The 11787-nt window shown below is 41.8% G+C and overlaps 1 protein-coding gene across 1 annotated transcript in view; it reads left to right on the forward strand.

Annotated features, from left to right (window-relative positions):
- olfm2 (olfactomedin 2) overlaps positions 1-11545 on the forward strand; it is a 24774-nt gene extending 13229 nt beyond the window's left edge. Inside the window, exons 4-8 of the mRNA XM_022738210.1 lie at positions 1751-1970; positions 2752-2858; positions 8470-8646; positions 8733-8906; positions 10597-11545. Coding sequence (XP_022593931.1) covers positions 1751-1970; positions 2752-2858; positions 8470-8646; positions 8733-8906; positions 10597-10917 — 999 coding nt within the window. The 3' untranslated portion in view covers positions 10918-11545. The remainder of the gene's footprint in view (positions 1-1750; positions 1971-2751; positions 2859-8469; positions 8647-8732; positions 8907-10596) is intronic.
- Positions 11546-11787: the final 242 nt, after the last annotated feature.

Here is an 11787-nt window from a genome sequence, read left to right on the forward strand (position 1 = left end):
GGGGGTGGTGGCTTTCCATTTGGTTAACGTGGCTCGTTGCTTCCCTCACTTCACTTCCTTGCATCTTAGCTCCTTGGAGAGATGTGAGGAAGAGACGCAGGGATGGAGATGGCAATTACTCATGACGCACAACATCTTTAATGTTAAATGTGTAGAAATAATTAAGATGAAGAACAAACACATCATGCTCAACCCAAAACTTAAAAAAAAAAAAAATGGTGTGTGTAACTGTCCAAAAAGTACAAAAAGAGTTTGAACACCCAAATCAATGAGACTCATCCCTTTTATTCAGTTTTCAAAGAGAAACTAAAACACAGGGGAAATTCGCAGATGTTCTGGATATGCCTTCTTCACTGCACAATAGTCTTTCAATTCCATGACTAAGTCCTTTTAACTTCTCACCAACAATGGGTGTCCATCCAAGGATCACAAGGGTACCTGCAGAGGTGTCCTCAGACCTGCCTCACTGAAGCACACTGCAGAAACCATAAGTGTCTTAGATATTGGCATTGAAATCTAATTGATTGATCTAATTGACTTGGGTGTGTTGACCCGTTTTTTTACTTATGAGAAATAATTAAAGGTCCCATATTTTATAAAGTGAGATTTGCGTGTCTCTTTGGATTATAAAGCAGCTCTACGTTCTGTATTAATACTGTGAAAGTATCAAAGCGCTCAGTCCACAGAGAAATGCACGCAGCCTGTATTCAGAAACTGTGACTTAAAACGAGCCGTCAGGTCTTCTGTAACTTTGTGACGTCACAACAAAGCAGTCACCGCTCTCAGCCATGCCCCAAGCCCCGCCCACCAGGACCCACCATCGAACCTTGCAGTATTTGGTTTCTCTGCGTGTTTACCTGAAATGTGCTATATTTTTATTTGATCAGAAAATCACCGATCAGGAGATCGGCTGACTGACCTGTTGTTAGTAGAGCTCCAGAGAGAAACCTGAGAGAGGACATTTAAAACGTATAAGATGTAAAAAAAAAAGGGTCAAGCTTATTAAAGGACAATAATAAGAGTGACTGTGGAGCTGTATATTTTTTCTCAGAAAGCCAAGATGCATTTGGAGCAGCAAAGACGGAGGGATAGACATGGCTGATGGATAAAATGGAGACAGAGAGGTTTTATGATTCAATCACTGTAAAATTCATCACATCTAATCATTTGTATTTAATGAATAATGAATAACATTCGATCTGCTGTTGGAACTGTTGCTCTTGTTTCCACGGGTAGTTTGTTTCTAACCTACAGTGTTGCAATCATGCAATAAAATTGATATTCACAGTTATTACATTGAAAACCCATTCACACTGCGGACACTGCTTTCCAGTAAAAAAAAAAAAAATGTCTTCATACAATACACCTGTGGTTCCTCGCTCAGTGCTCCCACAGAGACCTCCTCTTTCCTCGGTCGATCAATTTCCAGGTCACAGGCTGCAGGATGGAGGAGTGAGGACAGGAGGAAGCACATAATTAGGTGGATGAAAAGCACCCTGAGTCTACTCTGGGGTCTCCTCTCAGTTAGACAAGCCCAGACTTCATCGACAGGGAAGGACTCACACTCCGAGGACGTCCTGACCAGACATATAAACTACATCAATTGGCTGTGAAGGAGCAGTGGCTCTACTCCAAGCTACCTCACCCAAAAGAGAGAGAATTATAGACGCTGTATCAGATTTAACCGCATTAGTGTGTACCCCATCTTCTCCCTCACTTATTTCCCTCCCTGCCTTTCATGTGCCCACAGGAGTTAAAGGGCCAGATGTCTCAGTTACGGCCCCTTCTGTCAGTGGTGGAGCAGTACAGATTGGACCTGCAGACGCTGGCCACCCTGCGACTGGAGCTCCTCAACCTGTCAATCATGCTGACAGCCATTCAGGAGGAGATCGGAGCGTATGACTACGAGGAGCTTCAGCAGAGAGTTTTACTGCTCGAAACCAGGCTGCACAGCTGCATGAACAAACTGGGTATGTAAGAAAAGATGTGATACAAATCACTCAGTGATACACAGTAAAGTGTTACTTAAGATGCCTTAAAATGGGAACCTATGAGGTTGTACTTTCAGCATGGAAAGTACATAAAATATCTGTGATTCAGGAGGTTTTAAGATATTTCTTTGCATGTTTTTGCAGTAAAAAATGGTCACTATTAAAATCCATTATAACTGCTGTGAATCCGAGCCTCGAGTTCAAATTCATTTTCAGTTTTAGTTTTTTAAAACATAATTTGTTGTGGTGTGTCACTTTAAGGTCTAAGTTGCATTTTGTAAACTGAACATTGGGTCAGGGTTTGGCAGCTAAAACACTTTATCAGGGACCAATAAATGCAATAAAAGAAAGCTTTTACCTGAATTTAAAACATCACTCAAAATCAAAACTGATTTAGAAAAAGGCGACTGTGAGTGGAACATACATACACACACATAACCAAACTGTTCTGACACACAGTTCCATCTCAAATGTCCTCGTCTTTCCCGTCATGTCTCTTCCATTTCATTGTTTTGCGGTGGGGAAACATGTTCAGTTTCCTGCTCGTGCTTGGGGCACAAACATATTTTTATATGAATAGAGTTCTTGAATTGATGGTAAATTGAGTTGAGGCGGCAGGTGATTACATGAATGTCATAAACAAGCTGGCCAGGTGACCTTGACAGACAATATCGCTCACTCCAAACCTGAAAATGTGAACACACACTGAGCATCTCCTCCGTTCCAGATTTAATATGAAACATTAATCATCTCTTAACAGGTTGTGGTCGTTTGACTGCAGTTAGCGGCCCGATCACCGTGAGAGCCTCTGGATCCCGCTTTGGCTCCTGGATGACTGACGCCATGATTCCCAGCTCCGACAGCAGGGTAGGTGTACAGTGTGTGTGTGTTTACGTGTGTGTGTGTTTGTGTGTGCATGACAAGTGCAGCAGGTGCCACACTCTATATTTTTCTTAATGTATTTCTTCTGTCTCTTTCTGCTTTACTTTTAACATGACTCCTGTGTGCACTCTGCCTCTGCTCGCTACAAGTTTCACCCATTTCCTACGAACACACATAGTCTGTTCAGGGAGCGCATATTAAGCTAGTTGTCAAGGCGACTGTCTCCCAGTTGCCAGGTGTGATTTATATCGCCATGGTGACCCTTGCCTGTTCCCTATTAGAGCTTCTCCCTGGTGATGAGAAGGAGCTATACACAGCAGCAGTATCCCAGTTATTGCCTCACGTTTCCCAGTAACCAGTCTGACTGTTGTTCCGGGGTTATGAGAACAGGAACCTTTTTTCTGTCTCTGTCTTCTGTGTTTCTAAGTCCGTGCATGACGTTCAGCAACAAATGCACTATATGCTCCTTCTGGATTTGTATTATGAATAAAAAATCTGTAATTTACTGAAGCCACTTTTATCTCGCTTTTTTCAGAGGAACCCGGTGGAGTTTTCTTGTAAACAAACAGTTATGTTTACATTCACTGTCTTTAACCAAAGTGTGTATCTTTGAGGCTCAACAAACATGTTGGATGCATCGCCTTCTTCATAAAACATTTGCAGAGCTGATTTTTAAAATGTTTTCAAACCTGCATTGTGGCCACTGTGGCTCAGGGGAAAGGGCAGGCCGTCCACTAATCACAGGTTAGACAGTTGGATCCCCAAACAGCTCCTCCGGTCCACATGTTGAAGTGCCTGATAGCTTGTTGCCATGGGTTTGTAAGTGTGAGTGTGTGTGTGCGTGTGTGTGCGTGTGTGTGCGTGTGTGTGTGTGTGTATGTGTGTGTGTGAATGATTGAATGAGCACCAAATTGTCAAGCACTTAGGTTAAAATTATTACATAAATGCAGCCATTTACCATTGTTTAAACCACGGATGAAGGTGCACTAGAGTCGTTCAAAGACGGTGCACCATTCAGTCTGATGAAAATTTCTTGCTGGGCATATATTTTTTTTATCCTGAAAAAGCGTCCATTTGCAAATGCTTCTGTGATTTTGGGCCCATGAGTCACGTTTCTGGCCACCTGATGAAAAACCTATTGTAGGTTTAAGAGACCAATTGCTGTTGTTGCATATTTTACCATTTTATAAACATGGTTTAAATTACATTTTCTTTACTGCTACTACTTTCCAAAGCACACAGTAGTGTTCATTGAAGTCTCTCATAACCCAAACAGTGATGTAACCAGATTATGTGAACGCTGCTGTCATGTCATTTATGTAGAGATAACCTTGGAGACCTTTGATATTTCATAGGGCCATTATTATAAGGTTACTGATATTGAATATCAGAAACATCAGCTAACTGGCAAACATAATTACATGTTATTTATTTTGTTTTCTGAAATAAAGTAAACCCCCCCCCCCCCACCACCCACACCCACACACAACACACAACAAATACACAACACACAACACCCCACAGCACACGCACAACCACACACACAGCGAGTCAAAATAAGTAAAATCATTCTCATACATCCTTTGGTATCCATGACTACAGTGTCTGCACAGGGTCCCAGTTTGGCATTTATGAATTCTTCATTAGCTCATCAGTGTGTGAATGTGTGTGCACATACATTATACTTTATACACTCAAACACACACACGCCTGCACACACATCTGTCGCCGTATTTGAGAACAGATGCTGAGGTGTGGATATCCCCTGATCTGTCAAGATGTCTTTGCTGATGGTGTGAGAGGGAGAGAGAGGATGAGAGAAACCCGGCAAATAAGAGAGAGAGCGAGAGCGGGAGTGGGGACGGTTGGTGAAGAGGTGTGAAGCAGGGACAGGAGATGGGAAAACGAAAGAGGGGGTGGACAGAAAACGTAAGAAACAAAGAGCGGGTGAAGGTTGATCAAAAGAACAACAGTCGGGACAGGCGAGCAGGATGGGATGAAAGAAGCAAAGGGGGGCGATGAAGAAGGAAGAAAAAACAGGAAAGAGCAAGTCAAGACAGGTTATGGTAGATGTTAAAGATAGGTTTGAATTTTTAATGGGTTATTACCTTCCCCCAAGGAGGTTATGTTTATCTGCGTGTGTTTGTTTGTTTATTTGTTTGTTTGTTTCTCAGCAGATTATGCAAAAAGTACTGAACTAATTTGTGCCAAAGTTGGTGGAGGGATGGGGCCTGGGCCAGCGAAGACCCCATTAAATGTTGATGCCGATCCGGTTTAAGAGCCAGATTAATGGAATTTTTTTATTTATTTTTTTAATCACTTTCCTCAACGTTGTGAGATTTTAATGTTTGGATCTTGATGTAAAAAAAAATCTGACATATTTATGGTGTTGAGATCTATGACTTTGTACAATTTGGTGACAGGATTGTTTGGCTTTGGTGAAGATATGCGCCGCACTGAGAGCCATTCAAGTTGTTAAATGTTCTGGGTCACTGGGCATTAAGTCCGAAAACAGCTCTGTGTTAAATGCTGGTTTGGTGGGTCGTGTAGTTTGAAGTATTAGTGCGATGAAAAAATACAATACAGAAGTCCGGCTTGAGTAAATACTTTAGATCCATGTGTTTATTAGATGCCCAAACACAGCACATTTGATTATCGTACTATTTGGGAGGATTTTACTGTTCTGAAAACTTATTACAACTGCAATCACTTTGTTCTCCGTCTCAGTGATCACGAGGTAAACAGTGGAGTAATTACTGTGTTTGCATCAAGTCTCTGGGCTTGGAGAATGAGCAGAAGGTCACTAGGGGACATCTGTGGCCATTCTTTTATACTTCAATTCACTTCATTTCACTTTAAAGTCAGTGGAATTAGTTTGTGGTGCAGAATGAAAACAAACGTCCAGTACACAGTGTCAGCAGCTCAACATATTAACAGTAACACATTACACAATAAGTAATGATAATATGTCTACGCAATGAATTATACCTATGTGGTTTTTAGTTTAATGTTTACAGGTTTGTTCATCTCCATTTCAAACCTGCCTCCTAACAGGAGTGGGATCAAACCAATCAGATTGCTTGACACAAAGACCAATTACATCATGAATGATGTAATGATGTAATTTCACCTTTACAAAGTAATCAACTGGGACTGTGCATTTGAATTTGATGAGTTGTGTTGTCGGAGGACGCTGCATTGTGTTGCTGCAAAACTGAGCCCAGTTCAACTCTTTTTCTGGGGTAGATGTATGATTTTGCCGTGATTTACGCAGCAATCGCCTTGTAACCGTGGTAACACATATGCATTAACACATGAGTGCAGCGAAAGAGCTCAAACAGATGTGTGTCGAGGTGTGTCGGTCAAGATGCTGCTTCAACCGCCAGTTCTCATTATCTTATCATCAGTAATTTCTCCTTTGTGACACCAGAGAACATAATGAATGCACAAGATTCATAAGGTGCTGAACTTCATATTTGCACAGACAGAAGTCTGTGGATTCTCTCCCCTTATGTTTAACAGGAAAAGATTAATTCATGGCATGTGATTATTAGAATAAAATCCAAATCTATCCTATAGGGGAGGATGGGAGTAGGCCGACAGGGAAGGAGCAGAAATAAAATCAATCTCTAAAACTAAGGTATGAGTTCAAGAAACATCAAAAAACTCCCCGCTCACTTTTTTTTTTTTTTTCTTTTTTTGCACGCACCGTTCGTTGTATAATAAGCGTCTGGAGCTTGTTTATAAAAAGCAAATGGTGCATTCAAATACCAGAAGATTACAGCTGCCAGAAAACAAAGGGACTTGTGTTCCTTTGAAACACTGTTTTATAAGGGATTAAAACAGAAGTTTCCATCAGATGAGCTGGTGAAGCAGGGAGGAAAATATGGAGGAATGGGAAGTATTTACAGCAGAGGAGAGAGAGAAGAGAGAAGAGAGCGTCGGTGGACGAGGGAAGCCAATCAGTTTGTTTCATTGTCTTTCCAAAACACAAGCTGAGTCTCAATTAAACACTGTTATGAAGGACATCAGAATCACTGCAATCAGTTAAATATTGCGACTACAAATTAACTGTAATTTAAAAAATGGTGCCGCCACTGCTGGAGAAATTTTCTTTTCTTTGACCCACGAAAGAAGCGATCCTTTTCATCTGCTCGCTCTTTTCTGCCCTGCTATACTTTTCTCTGTTTGCAGAGGGAATAATGAACATCTCTTTTCACCAACAATGCTCTCTCTTCCGAGCTCTCTCTGCTCCTTCATCTGTTTCACCTCTCGTCCCCCCTTTGGGTAATTAATCCTCCATGCTGTCGACGCTCAATTTTCTTCCCATCTCAGTCCTTCTTTCTCCTCATCTTTTTCTCGGTCGCTGTCTGTTTGTTTCACAAGTGATCTCTGATGGTTTTTCTCCTTTTGTCTTCTGTCCTATATTTACACCTCTTCTCTTTACCCTCAGATTCTCCGGTTTAACGTTACATTTTCATTTGACTGAGGAGTAGAGGGAGGGTGAACATCAATCCTCCATACCTGGGATAGATGAGAATTTATCACCTCTAATTATCTATATTTTATTAACTGCAGGGATTTACAGAGCAGAACCTCTTCCACTATCACCATCATCAGTATTATCATGGCAAGAGAGATAACTGTTTTAAGTTTAACTGTTTGACAGATTGGAAAATATTATATATAACTATAAAGCAAATCAAGGCTTATTTACATCTTTTCATTTAACAATGTGTCCTTGATTTTAGACACAGGTAAATTAAAAAAAAAAAAAAAAAAGCTCATTTCCATCTGGTAACCATCAGTTTTACTGTCTAAAATAACAACTGTCACCAGTGAATGTTATTAGCTGTAGCAAGCAGGTGTTAGCTAATTAACACTGACTTTGTCTGAGTTGAAAACTACTTCTCCAGCTGACTCATTTCAAAACAAGATCCCTGTAAAAGGGTCTTAAATATGCACTCGAAGCTAGAACGTCCTCACCAGTTCGTGATTCATGTAGAAGACATTGAAATGAACAAGAAGCACTTGTTATATAACACAACCCTGTTTGGTTGCTTATTATACAAAAAAAAAACCTGCTTGGAGAAGTAACACAGACGTTCGATTTATGCTTCAGTGCTAATATTTCCACACTGTGTGTTTCATGTCAGGGATGACGTCCAGTACATTAGTTGGGTAGTCAACATGTGCAGCTAAGGTTGGAGCAGACAATGTCTTTTTGGTGTTTTGCATTTTAAAAAAGCGCTGCTCTCTAAACTCCTTGTATATTGAGTATCTTTCATACTGCAGCTCCATTCACACCAGTTGGGCTTGTTGAGAGATCCAAAGCTTGACAGGCCTGCTGTGCCTAGTTACGGTTGCTAAGATGTGATTGGACAGCTGACTGTTCAGCCGAGGGCTTTAGCAGACAGCCGAAAGCCATACACCATGTCATTATCTAATCAAGTTTCTGGTGAGCCTGGCAGGTGTCCATTATGACTCTCTCTGAAAATGTAACATTATTTAATGATTGGTGGGAGTTAATTTTGCATGATGAATAGTCTGGTAACATCAGAGTTCAGGTCCCTGGGTTCTTCCCTCCCCCCCTTAGGTGTGGTCAATGGACGGCTACTATAAGGGAAGGCGTGTGTTGGAGTACAGGACGATGGGGGATTTCACCAAGGGCCAAAACTTTGTGCAGCATTTGTTGCCCCACCCCTGGGCAGGAACCGGCCACGTGGTCTACAACGGGTCACTCTATTACAACAAGCACCAGAGCAACATCTTGGTAAGAGACTGGCTGCAGTATGGCGAGGATTAACAGTTTGATAGTCAGATGACCGGAGTGAGACATGGATGTATCTGTCTTCCCAGGTTCAGTACCATTTCCGCTCTCGCAGCGTGTTGCTCCAGCGCAGCCTGAGTGGAGCCGGATACAACAACACCTTCCCCTACAGCTGGGGAGGCTCCTCTGACATCGACCTCATGGCTGATGAGACGGGACTCTGGGCCGTCTACACCACCATCCCAAATGCTGGAAACATAATGGTACGGTTTGCCCCCACGGCTGCTCCTGCATACTTGTGATAACTAAACAAAATAAAAGGCAAAGAAATTGAAGGTGTTTTCCCACTGTATTTTAAAATTAAAGTTACTGCTGTCAGCAGGTTTGCTTTACCTTCCAGAAGTCATAAACCCCCATGGTTCTTAAAAATCCATTAAAAGAGCTGACAGAGACATTGTTGCATGGAACAATGTCATCTAACATAATGAACAGCGTGTGTAGTGCAGTTTCACCCAACATGATTTTAATATACGGCTAATTTTCTCCATTACTGCGCTCTTGTTACAACCCCCTGCATATACCTAGGGGACAAAAAAGGGTGCATGTGTGTGTGGTCCAGGTATTACTCATATTGTGGGGACCTAAATGTGTTTACACAGTCACATTGTGGGGACTTGTCCTCGTTTAAGGGGACAAAAAGCAAGTCCCCATAACGTAAAGCATTACATTTTAAAGTGAAGACATGTTTTAAAGTGAGGTTAGGTTTAGGTTTAGGTTAACTTTAGGGTAAGGCAAGCAGTAGTCATGGTTAAGGTTAGAGTAATACTCCAGGAAATGAATGTAAGTCATTGTCTCTAATGTGATGGAGACACGACTGTGTGTGTATGTGTGTGAGTGAGTGAGCGAGAGAGAGAGAGAGAGAGAGACATAAATCTAAATACTGATTGATGGGTTTCAATAAAATGCAAACAATTCAATAGAAAGTGGAAAGTCTTTGCAAAAAGCAAAATAATAACACAACACAATTCTTCCATCTCCAAAAATTTAATTACACCCCAAAGAAAGTAAAAATATTGACCTCCCTGTTTCATCAAACAGGGAGGGAAAAAATGCAGGATGAAATAAAATTGCATCCCCCCTCTTTTCACTGAAGATACAACAGACCTACGGTAATGAACTGTTCCCCTCGTCAGGTTTCCATCCAAATTTAGCACAAATTTACACCAAATTTCCAGAAAATCTGGAAAGCAAAATGTGAATTAATGTGCATGTCTACCCACTACTGTTGTGCAAACATTAGGAAGCCATGGCAATGATTCTCCAGTCAGAAGAAAAGGATGTAACAACATGACCAATTAGGAGCTCCAGTCAAACCTCAAGCAAAAAAAGAACAGTGTTAAAAATGTGAAGGAAACATGGCACATCTTAGTCTCCTCACTGCTGCACACAGACGTGGTGTTTGTCTGCTGCGGCTTAGTCTCTGCAGCAGAAGCTTTAGAGAACGTTTAAGTCACATGCTTCCGGTATGCCATGTTTTATTCAGTGCGTCTGTTCCCATTGCTTTGTCACATTTGGCTGTCATCAGTACATCCAGTTTTCTGTCTGAGCTAAATATGAAAAATGTGTCTGATCTTTATTTATATGCATAAAAACAGGTGGATTCGTTGTAAACTGATTGATGTTTTTCGTATTTGTGCATAGCGTGTGATTAAGTGCACTTAGTTGTAACTAGAGACAACAAATATCTGGACACATGCAAAAGGCCTCTTGTCATTCAGATCGACAAACATGGGATTTAGAAACAGGATTTAGCATTGCAGTTGTCTCATACGACAGCAGCTCACCTCCGCAATCCGTCTAGGTCGGACTGTCTGTGTTAGCTGATATTTGATCTTTTGATGTCTGTGACTGACTCTCTCCTCTCTCTCTCTCTCTCTCTCTCTCTGTCTCCAGGTGAGCCGCTTGGACCCTCGCTCGCTAGATGTGCTCCAGAGCTGGGACACGGGGTTTCCTAAGCGCAGCGCAGGAGAGGCCTTCATGATCTGCGGCACCCTGTACGTCACCAACTCTCACCTGGCCGGGGCCAAGGTCCACTTCGCCTACCACACCAACTCCTCCACATACGAGTACACCGACATCCCCTTCCACAACCAGTACTCCCACATCAGCATGATGGACTACAACCCCAGAGAGAGAGCGCTGTACACCTGGAACAACGGACACCAGGTCCTCTACAACGTCACGCTGTTTCACGTCATCCGGAGCGACGGATAGATCCACACGTAGGAAATAGTAGAAAGAAAATACAAATATAGTAGCGATGGAGGAGGTGGGTTGTTGAAGGGTGCTGCAACTTGCAACACACATACAGACACACACACACACACACACACACACACACACACACACACACACACACACACACACACACACACACATACATGCCATGGTCATTCATGTCAACAGGAAAATGAGTACTATCAGTGTTTGAATTTGAATGACTTCTAGACTGCAAAAGCTCACTGAGCTAATAACTAGACACAATACACGGTTGTCGAACACCAGTCTAAAGGTCACAGACAAGAGTATTCATCACAGCCAAGATGAAAATTAACTGCCTGTGCTGCAGGGATGCTGATAGAAAGAAGGAAGTCAGACAGTTTGAGCTCATCCGTATTCTGTTACGTTTCATTCCACCCGTGTCTCAAGAAGTCATTTTGGAAGTTGAGGTCAAATTGACGGGGGGAAAAAAAAAAGAAAAAGAAAAAAGAAAACAGAAAACGTCAAGCTCGTCAGACCTCAAGCTATGACGGCCGCCCTGACGGAGATATTCTGGGTTTGTGATGTGATCGTGGACGTATTCAGTCAGCATGGTTGTTCATTCAATAAACATTACTGTCAAATGTTGCCAAGACTGTTGTTTTCTCTGTTGTTGGAGCAGGAGGAGTGGTGACATGCGTCTTCATTTTTTTACCTGGTTTTTAATAAAAACCTGCATGTCTGTCTGCATGTGGGTTTAAAATGGACAACATAGGTGTGATTCTGTGTTTGGTCTGTGCTACAACCTTTTACACAACGATAAATAAACAAAACATCTAACTAAATAAAAACGAGTAACTCGCAAATCAGACAAGACTCTTGTCC

This window comes from Seriola dumerili, unplaced genomic scaffold (assembly GCF_002260705.1).
Source record: "Seriola dumerili isolate Sdu_G_001 unplaced genomic scaffold, Sdu_1.0 BDQW01000035.1, whole genome shotgun sequence".
Lineage (NCBI taxonomy): Eukaryota > Metazoa > Chordata > Actinopteri > Carangiformes > Carangidae > Seriola > Seriola dumerili.